Source organism: Schistocerca gregaria, chromosome 2, assembly GCF_023897955.1.
Source record: "Schistocerca gregaria isolate iqSchGreg1 chromosome 2, iqSchGreg1.2, whole genome shotgun sequence".
In the NCBI taxonomy this organism is placed as follows: domain Eukaryota; kingdom Metazoa; phylum Arthropoda; class Insecta; order Orthoptera; family Acrididae; genus Schistocerca; species Schistocerca gregaria.
The window spans coordinates 26,628,291-26,647,967 of NC_064921.1; the positions used below are offsets into that span (position 1 = coordinate 26,628,291).

General features: G+C 38.9%; 1 protein-coding gene across 1 annotated transcript in view; it reads right to left on the reverse strand.

Annotated features, from left to right (window-relative positions):
- Positions 1 to 19,677, reverse strand: part of LOC126334576 (Down syndrome cell adhesion molecule-like protein Dscam2) — a 290,611-nt gene that overhangs the window by 20,264 nt on the left and 250,670 nt on the right. Inside the window, exon 19 of the mRNA XM_049996963.1 lies at positions 2,327 to 2,512. Coding sequence (XP_049852920.1) covers positions 2,327 to 2,512 — 186 coding nt within the window. The remainder of the gene's footprint in view (positions 1 to 2,326; positions 2,513 to 19,677) is intronic.

Below are 19,677 nucleotides of genomic sequence, written 5' to 3' on the forward strand. Positions count from 1 at the left end.
TTGACCAGACATAACGTCTGAGATAAGAAAGAAATAACAATAATAATAAGCAGGGGAGGTCTATGAGTTCTCCCACCCCTCGGGTTTCTATCTTATGCCTAGAAGAACCCTTCCTCCTCAGCCGGCAACCGTAAATTCAGCTGTTGTCACAGTGCCATTTCTACAGTGTCATTTAATCCAAACAGAATGATGAAGAAATGACTACTACCAAACAGGTGTCTATCAGTAACGTGGTTCAAGTGGCAACAGTGCACTTGGTTCACACAACTGTTGCACAACTCGCTCATATACAACACTGGAGTTGTTGGTGCAACTTCATTACAGTATTGTGGAATTTCAAATGTTGACAAGCTGATGCTGAAGCAAATATGGTATTTGACTGAAGCCATCCAACTTTTGCCAACTGGAGACTGGAGCAAAACTGTTTGAGCTAGGATGCTTTAAAGTATTTAACAGAATAATAAGTGCAATAGAACATATAAAAGTATTTCATCTGACTTTAATTTCCTGTTAGGAAACACCTTAAATGCAAGCTCTGTGTCTTGGCTTGAAGAATATGCAGCTGATTTTGGTGCCAATGTAGCAGAGATATTGATACACCATAAAGTAACAATTGTTTTTAAGTTCCAGGTGAAGGAGCACATTAACAGCATTGAAACAGATTCCCATCTAGGTATTTTGAAGGGTTTTCAAGGTACGGGTTAAGAGACAGTATTCCAATGTCAAAACTGGTTTGCCAGGGGCTGCAGCATCTCGCATGAAAGCAGACTATTAAATCTAAAATCTTGTTGATAGGACACAACACAGCTGTTAAACTTGACTTCAGTGGCTTAAGACAAATAAATGAAAAGTAATATTATAATGAAACATAATTCTTGAAAGGGAGATTGCCTCAACTCTTAATTAGACCCTTTTTCTTCTATATCTAGTGTGTGAACTACTGATAATTTATAAAGATCTCTTCTTTATTTCTATTATTATTGTTGTTGATGTTGTTTGCATGTGGATCCTGCTGGATGTCACACTGCTTTTAGATGCATTTTCTTGATCTTTGATACAGCCTTCATTCTCTCTCTCTCTCTCTCTCTCTCTCTCTCTCTCTCCATACACTATTTTTCCTTCCTCAGCTTTTTTAGGAATCTCAGTCTACCCAACAGTTAATTCCTTTTGACTGAATCTATCTACTACTTCTGCTTTCCTGATTTCCTTTTTCACTTTTTTGATCCATGATTAGATTTTTAATTTTTTGATGTATGCCATAATCTTATACATAAGCTTTGTTATTGGGCGTCTATGAACAGGTACACAAAATTTAAATCCTCTTTTCCAGAGTCTGCTGCCAGGTTTGAGAATTTCTGTGTTGCCTTACAGGACTTCAGGCTCTGTCACTATTCTGTTTCATCTAGGCCAATAATTTTCCTTATAACTCCTCATTCTCCATGTAGGAGGTTTTCCAGGTTACCTCTTCTGTCAAGAAATAAAATTTTGCTCACCTGCAGAGCTTCAGGATTGATCACCAAGTTGTAATGTCTAATCTTTGTTTGTGTCAATATTCAGTTTTGATTGTAGATGTCATGCATTCTTACGCACACTCTCTTGAGCTTTTGTAAATGGATTCTCATTGCTTCCTTTACTGTCGGGTTTGTAGGCCAGCCTTTTCATTGCATCCTTTCAGGACATCTATCTTATTCCTGTGATTTCACTGTGTGCTAATACTGCTAAATCATCTGCAAAAACTAAGTAAGGAATTTCAAGAATATCTGTTTTCGTTAAAAAGGGTTATGATATTTTGCACTTAAACTTTACTTTGCACATTGTGTACTTTATCTCTGCCAACTTGTGCCATGACATCACCTTGTAGGATTATTAAATTGATTTTTTTTATTATACATCATTCCAAAACCAATGTACAATAGCTTCATAAATATTACATTACCGATTTTCTTCAATTTTTTGTAGAATATTTATACCACTTATGATTTATTTACTACAATGACAAATTTAATTTGTTGTGTGCAGTATTTTATATAAATATTTGTAGTTCAGTTAAGTAATATTTTTAACTGAAAAAATAGCTTTACATTTGTATAAAAAATGCAGAAATGTAGTTTTTCTTGGTGAGGGTTTGGCATTTTTTCTGATGTGCAGGATAGTCTCAGAACAGCTCTGGTGGCAGAAAAAGATCATGGGTTGAACTGGAAATCAAACTCTAGCCATACAGATGACTTTACGAATTAAGTGGCATTTACTTTCTTGAGCAATGCAATAGAAAATCAAAGCTATGTTTAATGTTATGGAAGTTCTCTGGAAATAATGTAACACTTACCTGAACCTTGTGTGCATGCAGTAATTGTGGAAGTTGGTTCACTTTGCCCCAGTTGATTAAATGTTTGTAAGTAGAAGTAATACTTCGTGCCACACTGCAGGTTATTGAGGATGAAACTGGAATCTTGAGCTCTTAATTTTGTCTTTTCCCATTCGCCAAATTCTCTCTTGTGGTAGAGATAGAGACCTGCAAAAATTAATGAAGCTGTCAAGCTGGACAATTCAGTGACCATTGTATATTTAGACCAAAATGAATCGATGATGTTTTATTAATGTTATAGTGGTAAGTCAGACACACAGAAATAAATCTCACCAAATGTAGGTAAATTGGTAGTAAAAAGTTAACTACATCTATAAACCACAGAAAGATAGAATTAAATAATGTTAGTAAAGCACAAATAGAAACCATAGAAATTTAAGTCATGAAGTGTAGAAGTTATTCCACCAAAATGTAACACAAAGTCACTTGAACAGAAAATATTCATTCAACGAAATTCTCTGTTCTACTTCTTCTACACTTGGAGGCAATTTCTCCAAATTTATCACTGCACTGTAATATAGTAAGCAGAGACAAGTCTAACATAGAGACACTAATAGGAATGCAGATCAATACTGTTTGCACAGGGAGCAAAAATTGAAGAATGACAATACAGAATGAAAGAAGGCCCTAAGTAAAGCATGGCATTAACTTCAGACTCTCTAATTCCTGAAGGAGTACACGAACAGGAATTGAAGACAAAAGTAGAATTCACATTTAAATTTATTTCAGTATTATGTCAATATATATTTCCTACACATAACAGTATATGTAAAGGCAACTGAGATAGAACGAAAGATGAATTACAAAGGTAGTTTTTCAAGCAAGGAATTCACAAAGACAAAAATTTGACTCATACTGAACAAAAATAGAAGAAAATTACTTAAACTAGTGTAAGAAAAGGAAACAAAATCAAGCAATAGAAAACCTGTCTAACCTCCCGACTGTGCCTAGCTGCTCTACCCTCTCTCCACCTCACCCCTGCACACTCCTCAGCAGCATTTGACCACCCCCCACCCCTACCTTGCTATTGCTCCCCCTTCCCCTACCTGCCCCAGCCTCTTTCTTAGCCCCACCTGGGTGCCTCTCTCATCATGTGCTGCTGCTTGTAGTATGGGTTCAGCTGCTAGAGACAGTGGTCACGTGTATGTGAGTTGCATTTGGGTGTGTTTGTGTGTGTGTGTCTGTTGCCAATTTTTGACAAAGGCCTTGTTGGCTGAAAGCTTATTTCATGACAATCTTTCTGTTGTGACTATCTGCGACTCAGCATCTCCTCTATATGGTGAGTAACAACAATCCTTCAAGAAAAGGAAAGTGTGTTATGATGAGGAGTTGATTCACACAATTACTCAATAAAATTACATCTGTTTACCAGACAACAATTGGTACATATAAATGAAGGTGAGAAAATTAGTCTTTCATCTTATCCTCCTCGACAAACTTATGTCTGCACATACAATACTCTATTTTAGCAGAGTATACAATGAACTAAAACTTTTAACAATGTAGGAAAAGGTAAATTGCTACTTACTGTAAAATGTCATGTTAAGCTGCAGACAGGCACAATTAAAAGACACCTACATATAAGCTTTCAGCCGCAACCTTCATGAGATAAAGGAAGAAAAACACACACTATACATGATTATCTTATGTTGCACAAACACAACATCTGAAAAAATTCGTCTACGAGGGACCTGACACACTGTCTTATATATGACTGTTTACCACACAACATAGTGCCTGCTGTACCATCTGTGATGATGTGTAGCAGCCTCTTTTTTTTTGAGCTAGCTGTGGAGTCACACACTGTTTGATTATGCGGACTCGCTGTGTATGGGGTTGCAACACCCCTTCTCCCTTGCGGAGAAATGTTCACAGTGGAGACGCCCATGTCTTTGTCAGAATTGGGTGATGGCTGAAGAAGGTGCTGTGCTGTCACGAGACAATATGGTTGGAAATGGTGTGCCTGGGGTACCAATTGATGGGTCATACAGTGTGGGCAGGTTGCAACAACCCATGTGATTTCATTGTCATTAAACAGCCTAAACATGTGGTGACAGGCTAGCAAGTTTGTATGAGAAACACTTCAATGGTCCAACTGGAGAAGGCACGCAATGTCTCACATGATTGCAGATGGGATCATGGCCCTGGTCGCCGATTCTTCAGTAGCCAACAGTAACAAACCATCAAGAACTGATAGGCAGTTACAGGGAGTGTAATAATTATGCAAAGGATTTGGCACTCGACCCAGTAAAATAGGATCAACCATAAAAGCCATCAAAATCTGAGAACTGATAATGAGAAAACCATCCATGATGTTTTGCACTTCAACATCTAAGTGGAACATGAAAGTTCATCCTGATTAAATATTGGATCATGGCCAATTTGCAATTGAGAAAAAACATCTTCATTTGCATATTGGGCCGTAGGGCAGAAATGAACCTTGCAGTATAATGCAACAAAACCAGAGCCCAGCACTGCAGGCTATGGACCACTTTGTCTGGTAAAGATGCCGAAGGATGGAAAAGAGAGACCAGGCACTATAGCAAGAGCATTTCTTCTTCTTCTTCTTTTAAAAAAAAAAAAAAAAAAAAAAAAAAAAAAAAAAAAAAAAAAAAAATTAAAAACTGTGAGTAGTGCTATTGAGCCAGATTTAGAGTTTTGGAAGCATACACAATAGGGCATTTCAAACTGTCCATGTATTTGTATATGAGAATGGACCCAAGGCCATACTGGGATGCTTCTGTGGTCAAACCAGATGTTGGCCCAGTTGGAAGGTAACCAAGAAAGGTGTCGAGTGTAATTCTGACTTCAGCAGAGTAAAAGCACACCTGCAGGCAGGTGATAAGTGAACAGGAACACCTTCCCATAAGAGAGCATGAAGGGGGTGAACCACTGGGACTGCATCAGGAAGAAATTTATGGTAATAATCAATCTTTCCAAGAAAGGTTTGCAGCTCTTCGACACTGATATGATGCAGTGAAGCTGTAATATCATCGACGTATTGGCGCAAAGGCTTGATACCAGCATACAGCACTTCAAAACTTAGATGAACAGTTGAAAAAATTGCAGTTTGTAGAAATTACATTTCAATCCAGTGGCATGCAGCACCATGAACAATGCGTGAAGGATCCATAAGTGTTCTTCTGTTGAGGAACCAGAAACTGTACTATCATCCAGGTAGTTAATGCATCCTGGCATAGAGGCCATTAGTTGCTCCAAAAATCATAGGAAAATAGGAGGGTCACTAGCTGTACCAGATGGCAGGTGATGGTACGGTATACCCAAATGGGGTATTCACTATGAAGATATGTTTGAAATCATCTTCCAGAGGCAATTGCATGTAGGCCTTAGACAAGTCTATGTTGGTAAAGCTGCACTGAGTTCAACCTGACGGTGTAAGGGATAGGTATCGGTTGTAGAATCTGAATTTACAAAATTTTTAAAACCACCACAGTGCTGAAGGTAGCCATTAGGTTTTTCTACAACTACCAGCAGAGTAGACTGCTCACTAGAGGAGAAAGGCATGGTAACACCCAAAGATACAAGTCAGTCTAGTTCTAATTTGACCTCCTCCTGTAAAGCTATTGGGATTGGTCAGGCATGAAAAGAATGGAGACATGTTGTTGATTTCAGTATGATATGAGTCTTGAAATTGGTAGATCATTTGAAAACAGAGATGAATATCCTGAGCAGTTGCTAGTATGGAACCTGATCTAATACCAGATGCACTTTGTCAGAAACAGAGAAGTCAAAATTTTTGAAGATGTCCAACCCAATTAAGCTTTCAGTGTTGGCATCAACCACCACTAGAAAAGTTAAATCCTGGCCAACTGCTTAATACACTACAGTAGTAGGAAACTGTCCAGTTTTACTATTTGTTGTTTGATGTTGTGATCCAAGATCCTAATAATGGGACTGTTGCACCTGTGTCTACTTGCATTTTTAACATTTTGTCCATAGCACAGACTTTCATATAGAGTTAGTTTGGGGCTACCATCAGTTGAGAAACACTTTTCACATATATGTTCATGTCTGATGAGAGTTGCACACAGATGCAATCTCTCTCTCTCTCTCTCTCTCTCTCTCTCTCTCTCTCTCTCTCTCTCTTAAAATGGTTGTATGTGACCAATGTTTGGGCATGTGGCCCACTCATATTGAACAAAACAATAAGAGCATGATCGGAGAGGAGTATGTGGCTACTGTTATCTCACTGGCTGTTGTTGCTATTTAGCACGGAGCTACCCTATGCATTGTGGAGACCACGGTTACATGTCCGCGATGTCGCAATCGATGGTCTGGTGGCTGAGGAGGAGTATCAGAGGCTACTACATCACACAAATCTTCTGATTTCCTGCTTCCTTAGGTACTTCAAAAGACCAGGAAATGTTAAGACCAGGAAATGTTCAAAACCTCTATGAAAGAGGAATATTCACACGGTAAAGCACTTTCATGAACTTCTCTAGCAGGACCAAGTATATTATAGCAAGACAAACCATCAAATCAACTTCAGTAATGAACCTGTAATGACAGCTAAACCCATGAAGTTCCATTGTCCAGGATCTGTAAGATTGATGTGGTCACTTTTGACAATGTTAGAACTCAACATGAGCAGCAATAACATGGGTACATTTTCAGTGATAAGTAGAGAGCAGCTCACACATTTCATCAAGATAGAAACTGGATAGTTCCTGAAGAGGAGCCAGCTGACAAAAAGGTGATAAACACAAGGCAAAATCCTTGACGGAAAGAAAGCCTTACACACGCTGGGGGCAGGGACAACAAAAGCTTCGAAATGTTGCTGAAGGCAGTTTTTACATGCATCCAAACCATCCACAGTAGCATCATACAGAGGAAATGGTGGGGATTGCGGCAATGGCAGTGAACCCTGTCATGTTATCAATGCTGTCAAATCATTCAGTACCATGGAGAGAGCCTGCTGCAGGTTAGTGAGAGCTCACTGCTAATAATAATAATAATAATAAAATTGTATTGTCATTCGGCTGATTACAGCAATAGACAAACTCAAGAGCATATACATCTACATAAACTACTATATCAATGTAAATTGGTTTACATAAAATAGGTACATGTGAGAATACAGTATTTTCATCTTCAAAGAATTCATGAATGGTGAAAAACGAATTGTTCACTCGTAGCTTGTTTAATTTAGCTTTAAAAAAATTTACAGGCAGTTCTTTAAAGTCAGCACTTAGTCTATTAAACATCCTTAGTCCAAGAACTAGGTAGGAGTTCTGCGATTTTGATAATGTGTGATATGGCACGTCTACAGATGTTCTGTTTCTAGTATTATGGCTATGAATATCATTTCTCAACACAAAATTAGAGACATTGTTTCTAATGTACAATAAAACATTGGAGATGAATAAGTTTACTACTGTAAGACACTGCAATTTAATAAACAGAGGTTTACAATGTTCTGTTTTATCAGAATCCATTATTATTCTTATTACTTTCTTCTGTAAAAGTAAAATGTCATTTACGTGACAGCTACTACCCCACAGTAAGATTCCATAAGAGATGATGCTTTGGAAGAAGGCAAAATATGCTGATCTCACATAGTCATTGGGAACATGTCTTTTTAAATTTCTAATTAGATAAATAACTCTTGAAAGCCTAGTCAATATATTTTTAATGTGTGGTTCCCATGTCAATTTATTGTCAATAGTAACACCTAAAAATTTGAGAGTTTCTAGTTCTTGGTAGTGAGGAATCTCTTTGAGGCTAAAGTAAAGTGTCTGGGTTTTGTTTTCATTTAGTAAGAAGCCATTAGCTTTGAACCATAATGGAGACTGAGCAATGGTATTTTTGGTCAGTGTTTTCAGTGTACCTAGATCACAGCTTTTATGTATAAAAGTAGTGTCATCAACATACAATATTGTGTGAGAATTTATGTACAGGGGCAGGTCATTAATCATTAGTATAAACAGTAAAAGTTCCAAGCACCGACCCTTGAGGCACTCTGTACCTAACATTAACCAAATTTGATTTCTCCCTACCAATGCACACAACTTGTTGACGGTTCTCTAGAAAAGACCTGAACATATTTATACTATTGTCATCAAAACCATAGTAAACTAGCTTATTCAGCAGAGTCCTGCTCTAAACAGTCAAAGGCTCTGCTCAGGTCACAAAATGTAGTCTGGACATAGTCCCTAGCCTTGAACACATCTAGTACTAATTTTATGAGGAAGTCCATTGCATCCATTGTGGATTTACCTTTCCTAAATCGAAACTGTTCATCGCTAAATATATTTAGTTTAGCCAAGTAGACACTAACTTGCTCATACATAATTGTTTCTAAAGCTGGTGTTATGGATGTAGGTCTGTAACTAGTGGGACGGTTCTTTTCCCCTTTTTTTATATATGGGAACAGCTCTAGAAATTTTTAGTATGTCGGGGAACTTAATTTCAACTACTAGGCATTTGTTAATACAAAAAGTTAAGGGATAAATCACACAATCAATACCATCTTTCAACAAATTAAATGACATGTAATAGTAATCAACACTAACTGAAAGTTTGAAATTTTTCACTATTTTTAGGATATTATTTGGGCTCACTGCTGTGAAAGTGAAGGTGCTTGGGGGAAGCTTTTCAAAGTAGCTGTCCATAATACTAAGTGCATTTTCAGGGGGTTTGTTTATTGAGCTACTAATTTCTTCAATGGACTGAATGCAATATTTATTTAATTCTTCTGGGGTAATGGCGATTTCCTCTTTGTGTTTAGTGTGAGCAATGGAGTTTATTACACTCCAGGCCTTTTTGCAGTTATTGTTAGATTTTTCAATGTTTACTATGTTATGCAGTTTCTTTGCTTCATTTATTGCCTTCCTATACTTGTATTTAGCTTTAGCATACAGTTCTTTATACAATTCTGATTTACTGGTTTTGTACAGACTGGAATACAGCACAACAGTATTTTTCAGTTGCCCTAACAGTGGAGTATACCATTCATTTGTTTTCCTTTTCTTGTGATAACTACTAATATTCAGTGTACATTTTTTCAGAGGGATGTTATTTTCAAATAGATTTAAAATATGGAGAAAAACTTGGTGAAAACAATATCAGCTGAACAGTGTCGAAAGCTAAAAAAATATGTGTCCCAACTGAAATAAGTGAGGGCATGTCTAAACCTTTCCATCCTCCCTCTACTCACTGGTCTAGTAATCACAATTTTAGATTCTGGTTGGTGCAGTCTGTAGTTACATTATTAAGACTAAGATATACTGTATCATGATCTGAGAAAGAGAAACTAATTACATCAGTGGACATAAAAGTTTTCTTAATATTTGGAAATATATTGTCTAGACAGGATGAGCCTCTGGTAGGTTTGCAGTTAACATAGTACAGGTTAAATCGTCAAAGCACAGTTTTGAGCTCTGTCACAGTTTTTCTGTCCTGCAGGACATCAAAACTTGAATTGATATTCCCCCCAATGACAATATTGTATTTTTCCCATTTCAATATACATATGTACATTAAGAGTTCCTCAAGTTTCTCCAGAATGATATGGGGGTCACCACTAGGTGGCCTGTACACTACTACTATCATTAGCTTAAGGCTCTCAATTACTAAACCTGATATTTCAAAACACATTTCATCACAAAGGGTATTGAGATCCATCCTGCCACAGTTTGGTGCAAGAGGTGTTTTTGCATATATTGCTACCCCACCACGTAAGTGCTGTTTTCTGCAATAGCAACTAAGTAGTGTGTAATCATCCAATACTTTGTACCCAAGCTCATCCTCTTTACACCAATGTTCACTTAAACATAGAATATCTACCACGTTTTCATTTGAAAATTCGTTGACTATTAAGTTTTTATCTGCCGTACCCTGAATATTGAGGTATCATATTATAAACTCTGCTGTTCAACAAGAGACTACAGAATTTCTTCCACTGACACATTGACCATAGTGAACCAAGAAATGGAACACAAGGATTAGAACACCATACAAGTCGTCAAAACATTGTAATGTTGCACAAACACAATATAAGAATTCCAAGCAACCCTTTTTTGCTTCATTTACACATGCAGAAGTATACTAAGACATTCTACATCTACATCTACATGTACATTTATACTCCACAAGCCACCAAATGGTGTATGGTGGAGGGCACTTTATGTGCCACTGTCATTACCTCCCTTTCCTGTTCCACTCGCATGTGGTTCGCGGGCAGAACAACTGCCGGAAAACCTCCATGCACGATCGAATCTCTCTAATGTTACATTTGTGATCTCGGGAAGCAATATATTCGATACATCAACAAGAAACACACCCTCTCGAAACCTGGAGAGCAAGCTACACCACGATGCAGAGCGCCTCTCTTGAAGAGTATGCCACTTGAGTTTGCTAAACATCTCCGTAATGCTATCACGCTTACCAAATAACCCTGTGACGAAGTGCACCACTCTTCTTTGGATCTACTCTATCTCCTCTGTCAACCCGACCTGGTACAGATCCCACACTGATGAGCAATACTCAAGTATAGGCCGAACGAGTGTTTTGTAAGCCACCTCCTCTGTTGATGGACTACATTTTCTAAGGACTCTCCCAATGAATCTCAACCTGGCACCTGCCTTACCAACAATTAATTTTATATGATCATTCCACTTAAAATTGTTCTGTAAGCATACTCCCAGATATTTTACAGAAGTAACTGCTACCAGTGTTTGTTCAGCTGTCATATAATCATACAATAAAGGATCACATTGAGTGAAGTAGTATCTGGTATAAACACAGTTCATTAAGAAGTACAGTGTGCACACTCTAACATAGAGTGTATAACTATCACATTTGTCTGTCCATGATCCCCAGCACACAACTTTCATATGGCTGTTTGGCACATGGCACAGTGTCTGCTGTGCTATCTGTGCTGGTGCATCTTTAGGAAGGTTGTGGTGGCATGCACTGTTGTATTATGCACTATCATTGTATAGGGTTACAATGCATTTAATTCCCTTTGATCTCTTGTTCTTCACCATTTGCTTCTACTTTTGATTTTGTAACCAGATGTATGTTACTGATGCTTCTCATTATCCGCCTTTTCATTCTGCCTGGCAGTATGGGTACATTGAAGTAGTGGTAATAAACATCTCTCCTAATGAGTGTGATGCTAAGTTTGGGGAAATTTGGTTCCATATCTAGGGGTATCAATAATCTTTCTTCTCATGTAACATGCATAAGTGGAATATGAAGGAGAATAATAACACTTGTACAGTAAATACCATCCACAACATATTATAACAGTGGCTTACATAATAGATATGTAGATGTAGAGGTCCATTTTATTAACAATGATAATGGACTGATAATCAGGAAGGAAGGCAGGAAGGAAAGAAGATTGGGTTTAATTTCCCGTTGACATTGAGGTCGTTAGAGATGGAGTACTAGCCTGGATTGTGTCAAGGATAGGGAAGTAAATTGGCCATGACATTTCACATGAACCATCCCACAATTTGCCTAGATTGATTTAGGGAAATCGTGGAAAACCTAAGTCTGGATGGATGGACAAAGATTTGAACCATTGTCCTAAATGCCAGTCCAGTGTGCTAAACACTGCCACCTGACTTGGTGACTGATAACAAGTAGCATAACTCATAAAAAATTACTTCTGTATAAATAGATACAATAAGTATGACAGCAAGGTGGAAAGAAAAAAGTGTGTCAAAAATTCACTTATTTTTCCACATAACCTTCTTATAGGTCAGTGGTTGTCAAATGTTTGTGCTCAAGAGCCAATACTGACATTGTGGGGTGGCACCTCAGTTTGCACGTGTACTGACCTTATTGTTAATAGGTAACCTACATAAATTAGTATGTTATGAGCTCCCAATAGACTGACCTCTAAATACATATCATTAAGCTGACATCATTCAGAACACTTCCTGCTGACTGTTCTCTGTTTAATACTGCTCCCTCCCTTAACAAACGCAAAATTGTGACACAGTTATTTCTTGACTAGTTGTTTTTGTGCTGTCTTTGTGAGTGGATGATTAAGTGATTAATAACAGTATGTGTACTTATTTTTAAATGCATTTTGCAAGAAGAGACATGGTCACAAATGTTTACTAAATGTTTTGAATGTTATTTTTCTTTTATTCATTGTAATGTATTACAACAGCCTTAACTTTATTTCATATTACTTGCTATGAATATGTACCACATTTGAAGGGGGAGTTTGGTATGAGGCACACATCCCCATGAAATGTCAGCACTGAAAGATAAACAGGAAAACATTTGCCCCTTCATCACACTGTGACAAGTCTATCTGTGTTCCTGTAACAAGCATCACCCTGAGGTGATCAACTGGCTTTTAGCATGCCTACTATAATTCCTACAGCATATTTTTACTTAGACAAAGAAGAGAGGTACAGAAGGCAGCTGCAAATGAAAGTATTTATTCATTACCAGATTTGGATGTAAATCAGTTGCCCTTCATTAGAAGATATTAAATGTTAACACCTGTAACAAATGGAAATGTATTTTTGAAACTGGTAAAGAATAAATACTTCCATTTGCAACTGTTGGCTGTACCTGACTTATTAAATTACTGTGGAGTTTCTGAGAATCATCAGTCATGTTTGTATTAAAATCCTGTAATACGGGGAATAAGAATTCTAATTGCTGGGCACCGTTCTGATAACAGTCAGATTTTGTGGGGCATATTCATATTCATGGCAGTCAATAGTTGGCATGGGGCATTTTGACGACAATTAGATTTTTAATAAGTATTCGAGGGAGTCAGGTGTTGGCACTGAATACAATAATTGTTATGGTACCATGAGCCAGTTATGGAATTCGTCATTGACAGAATTTTACAGAACGAGTGCCACCATGTTTGCACATGTAGAAAATAGCAAAGTGCTGCTGATCAATTTCAGTAAACAAGAAGAAAGACTCCAGTGTGATGGTCTAATTGAGTCCACTCTTCCTTATCCCTGCGAAAATAACATTCACTTGAAACTTCCTGGCAGATTAAAACTGTGTGCCGGGCTGAGACTCGAACTCGGGACCTTTGCCTTTCTCGGGCAAGTGCTGTACCAACTGAGCTACCCAAACACGACTCACGCCCCATCCTCACAGCTTTAATTCTGCCAGTACCTCGTCTCCTACCTTCCAAACTTCACAGAAGCTCTCCTGCGAACCTTGTAGAACTAGCACTCCTGGAAGAAAGGATATTTCGGAGACATGGCTTAGCCACAGTCTTCGGGTTGTTTCTAGAATGAAATTTTCACTCTACAGCAGAGTGTGTACTGATATGAAACTTCCTGGCAGCTTAAAACTGTGTGCCGGGCTGAGACTCGAACTCGGCACTCGAACAGGTCCTGAGTTTGAGTCTCGGCCCGGCACACAGTTTTAATCTGCCAGGAAGTTGCATATCAGTGCACACTCCACTGTAGAGTGAAAATTTCGTTCTAGGAACATTCACTTGATTTGTGTAATCTTATAATGCTCATGTCTATTGACAGGTGCGTGAAAAGAAGGGATACATCAGTAATCTGATCATTTTGAGTCACTACTGAAAATGAGTCTTGAATCGGCATATTTTCTTCCTTATTTTATGAAAGATCTGACAGATGTATTATTAAAAAATTATTTTAGATTATTTAATGTGCATATCAATTTTATTCTATTACCTTTAATCTCAAACTGTCAGAATGACAAAAAGCCAATGTGCTCCTTCATTCTTTCTTTCACATGTCAAAGGCTATATAAGAATTAGAAAGCTAAAGGTTTGTTCTTGACTCTGTATTCTCGAATTTTATTCATTCTAACTGAGAAAAAAAAACCTGAAGTAAAAAAATAAAATTGTTTACTTATGTGGTCTTGTATTCTTTGGCTATCTCGTCAATATTTACATCACTTGGACTACACAAAGTCCTCACTGCATCTTCTAAATCGCTGGACAACTGATTACAATATACATTTTTCAAGTAGTTAATTTCTGAAACTGAAGCTTCACAAAAGTAGGTCAAAGGAAACTATCAGAATAAACTCTGCACAGTCTTGTAAATTTTTATAATTGCTAGGAGCTCATCTCCTAAATTCACAATGTTCTATAACAGGGTGTATACGTAGAATAGAAAAAAAAAAAAATTCCATATTTTTCCCGGATTTCCCGGTTAAAAACACACTTTCTCTCGGGTGGAAATACACTTTTTCCGTGTTAAGTGACAGTATACTCTTCACAGGAACTATAAAACTCATCAATCCTTTGAATGTTTATGGTTTTATATATGGAAGTAGAATTTCCTGGCACTTAGGAAATGAAACTCAGGGGGGAAAAACACATTTTGAAAGACCTTTGATGTGCAGCAACTTGTACGCTGCATATTTCTGTATTACAAAGGTATAAATTTAAATTCCACCAAATACTGCATGTCACTCTCTGTAGCATTGAAATCGAGAGTGCGATTCACTTTTGTAAGCCAGTCATAGCTCATGTCATGTGATCTCGCCAACTGATGACAGCATAGGACATGTGATGTAGTCAGCCAATAGCAATATCATGTGTCATGGCGGCTGCAGTGTAACACGTGTTAAGTTCGGCTCGCGAAATTTAGTCAAATTCGAAGGTGTTCTCGCAGGTGGTGTTGTCTAGTACAAGCGGAAATCGTCTAAACAACAGTGTTCTGTGCAGTAGTGCTATTTTTTTCTGTGCTCCGCCAATATCTGCGAGAAAATGGTAAACAGAAGAGTCAACAGCAGCGCGTCCAGCAGCGGGGAAGCAGCAGGTGCGGCGGGCCTGCTCCTGGCGGAAGGTGTGGCCGCGGCTCCCGGTATAGCTGAGCTGGTCCGCTCTGAGGTAAACGCTGCGTTTCGCGATAAAAACAATCTCGATCTGATAGCAGGCACTATATCAGATACTGTAACGGCAGCAGTATTGGCCAAAATGCGTGAAACTGTTGAGGCCAATACTGCCGAAATTACAGCACTAAAAAAGTCTGTGTCTGAATATGAGAAAAAGGCACGAGAGTTGGAAGTGAAACTATCTGCCGCCACAGACGAGCTAGAACAGTACCAAAGGCGAAATAGTCTACGACTGTTTGGAGTAGCAGAAAATAAAGAAGAAGACACGGACAACCTGCTTATACAGGTTGGGCGTGAAAAATTAGGCGTCGAAGTGACCAAGGCAGACATTGACAGGAGCCACCGGGTGGGATGAAAACTACCAGGTGCTACCAAACCTCGTCCAATAATAATTAAATTTGTGTCATACCGAAAAAGGCCTGAGATCTTTACCCAGAAGAAGAAGTTAGCAAGGACAGGGCTTACAATAAGGGAAGATCTGACACACGAGCGGCTAAAGATTTTAAACAGTGCCATATCCCATTTTGGTCTTCAGAATGTGTGGACTCAGGATGGCAGAGTAATCATTAAGACTGCAGCTGGAAAGAAGACAGTCACAAACATGACAGAACTAAATAGTATTAAGTGAACCTACTCGAGCCAAAAGTCAAACTTAACACCATTTGCAAATTTGAACAGTCCTATACTCAGATATAGTCTTGTAATTGTATTAACTTTTTAATTATTTGTACCTTCAACTAATTGTTTTTGTAACTGTATTAACTTTTTACTATTTTTTTGTGTCTTTAGCTGTAGCCATTGCTTAGTTTTAGTTACTGCTAATACTTTTTTTTCATTTTCTCAGTTTATTCTGTTCCATTCTGTAATAGTTCTATTGCAATTATTAGTCTCTCCTTTAGTTCATTAGTCAACCATCTCTTCGGTTTAAATTGCTCATAACAAAATCACTATTAGTATCACTTTAGCAAATTTAAATCTAATTGTAGCTTCCTACGATAATCACTACCAGTATCACTCTAGTAAATTTCAATTTAATTCTAGCTTCCTACGATAAACTATTAAATATTAAGCTTACTTCTCTCTGCTGGCAGCATCGGCCTCTTAAATCACTCCCCTTTTCTTTATTTCCACCCTAAGCTGTTTCAAATACTCTAATTACATCTCTCCTCTTACGACATAGGATACTCAGTGACACACAGCCGTCACCATTTTGGTCATATTCTCCCTGCACCGAATACCACTAATCCATTTTCTATACTCCCGCAACCTCAGGAAATCTCTTGCAGTCGCCTTTCTTTCGGCACTCGCGGAGTCACAAACAGGGCGCGCAAAATCTCGGACACCCCTGTATTATGTCACTCGGCGGAAACACCGGCCAGTGCCCCTCGCAGCAGGTAGTGCCTAACAAAGGGACAAACCAGTCTGCCACCCTACTCCAGGCTGCTCAGCGGAACGCGTCCGAGCTTTTAGCAGCGCACTGCAACATTCAGTCTTTACCTGCGCATTACGAAGAACTTAGCCTCCTCTTCAACCAACTAAACTACCACGTAATCCTCTTATCCGAAACGTGGTTGAAACCACACATATCCTCTGCATCTATTCATCTCCCAGGTTACACATTTCTTAGGGGAGACAGATCAAAAAAGCGAGGTGGCGGGGTCGGCGCATATATACGAACAGATCTCAAAGCGAAAGTCTTATGTACGTCAAATCCTGCTGAAGAAAAAGAGGCTGAATTCATGTTCATTGAAATAAATATACAAAGTCGGAAATTCTTGACTGGCGTCGTGTACAAGCCGCCAAAAATAAGCTCAATGAGTTCCTTCCAGTCGGAATTACATTCACTTCAGTGTCAATACGAACATGTTATCATAATGGGTGACTTGAACATAGACCTGTTAAGAGACACTCCCTCCGCAATAAACCTAAGAAGATTGTTTAGTTGCAATAGCATGAACATTCTTCCATTACAACCTACACACCATATGGCGCACAGTCATACTCTTATAGATGTGATCGCAACGAAACAGACTGACAAAGTAAGAGATGTTGGTCAATCATCGGCCCCTGGCCTCTCAGCACATGATGTAATATTCCTGGCCTACTCTGTGCAGCCCCCAAGGATCAAATCGCGTTACATAACTTGTAGGAACATGAAACGTATTGACCTTGACGCTCTAACAGCCGATTGCTCAGAAATCTCATGGCATCAAATAATCAGAGAACCTACAATCGACGGCAAAATTAATGAACTTGGTGATAAACTCACTGCCCTCTATGACGAACATGCACCTGTGCACACAGTCTGTCTAAGAAAATCTCCTGCTCCATGGCTGACAGCTGAATCACGTCAAATGATGACTAATAGGGATGCTGCCCACAGGCGTTTCAAGGCAGATCCGAAACCTGAGCGTTTTGAAGAATATAGAAAGCTACGGAACAGAGTGAAACAATGCATTCACAATGCCAAAATCAGGCACGCTCGCTCCCTTGTATGCAGCAATGTCACACCCATGACTCTATGGAAGAATCTCCATAGCTTGGGGGTCGGAAAGGCAAAATCGGAAACTACTTTTCATGTGTCAGTTAACGAATTAAATGAATTCTTCTCTGCACATCTGAATACCAGCACGGCTGATAATTACCGTCCACAAGAATCCCCAAACAGGATAACTAACAATGTTACCTTCCATCTAAAACATGTAACAACAAATACGGCAAGAAAAGCAATAATGAGAATCTCTTCTGATGCAATAGGCAACGACAGTATCGGTATAACCATGATTAAGAATGTTGCCGATATCTTAGTACCTGTCTTAACTGACATATTTAATTTTTCCCTCGTGAACGGAATATACCCCACTGCATGGAAAAGAAGCATAATTCGACCCATCCCTAAGATCGAAAACCCACAACTGCCTAGTGATTACCGACCAATTAGCATACTGCCTGCTGTTTCCCAAGCACTTGAATACATTGTTCATGACCAAATCACTGAACACTTGCATGAATTCAGTCTATATGACAAATTTCAATCCGGTTTCCGCAAACATCACAGCACAAACTCTGCTCTAATTAAAGTAACTGATGACCTCAAATATGCCATCGACTATCGAAAGGCAACAATATTGACGCTACTGGACTTCAGCAAAGCTTTTGACAATGTTAACTTTGACATATTACTCAGAAAAATGCAACAGCTTAACTTCTCTGATAGTGCAATGAGATGGTTTGAAAGCTACTTAAAAGACAGACAGCAATGTGTTGTCTGCGCAAATGAAAAATCTTCCTGGAAACATGTTTCTTCGGGAGTGCCACAAGGATCAGTCTTAGGACCACTTTTGTTTTCTTTATATGTCAACGATATTTCGTCGGTTTTGTCCTCCTGTAAACATCATTTCTATGCCGACGACCTCCAGCTCTACCTAAGCGTCAGACCTGAAGACGTAAACACTGCAATCGCTCTGATGAATGATGATCTGTCTTCAGTAGTGACATGGGCGAAAAACCTGGGGCTTAAATTAAATGCAAAAAAGGCGCAAGTAATCTTAATAGCCCATCAGAAATTAATAAGTTCAGATTTCCGCGAACGGCTACCTCCTATTCTGCTCGAAGGTACTCCCATACCATATCAGAAAACAGTGAAGAACTTGGGTGTAACTTTGGACAAGCATCTCAACTGGGCGGAGAATACAGTCGCAGTGTGCCGAAAGACGTCTTCTTGTCTCCATGCTCTCAAAAAGTTTCGGAACATATTCCCACAGGACTTGAAACGCCAGCTCGTGCAAGCACTCGTTCTACCGAACCTCCACTATTGTGATGTGATTCAACAAGGCATGAGTAGTGAAAACAAAAGACGGCTAGAGCTAACCATGAATGCCTGTGTGCGTTACACCTGCAACATTCGCCGATATGGTCATGTTAGTGCTTCATACTCCGAGCTAGGGAGGCTGCGGCCGGACAAACTGCGTGACTACCACACCCTATGTCTACTTCACCGACTCCTCGTCGCCCAAGCACCCCAGTACCTAGCTTCAGAGATTAAAAACCTGTCATGCCATCATATGCCATCATAATCGAAACACGAGGTCACTCTTATCTGGTATCCTAACTGTGCCCACTCACAAAACAAAAACTTTTGCAAACTCCTTCTCAGTTGCCGCTGTCTGCCTCTGGAACAAACTGCCCCTTACCCTGAGGAAAATTCAATCTACTGTTGCTTTTAAGAAGAAGTTGAAGCATTTCCTACTATCATCCGCATAAAATTCGCCACAAAATTAATGTGCAAGGCCAATCCTCTCATCTGTCAAATAGCAAAGCTAGCGTCTCCTATCTTGCTCCTGAGATGCCTTCCACTTCATCTATCTCTATTAGCCATGCAGTCTTCTTTTCCTTTATATTTTCCTTAATCATGTTTCATCATGTCTCTCTATTCTTCTCCTCCCTTCACCATGAGTCTCCCTCATACTCCCTGC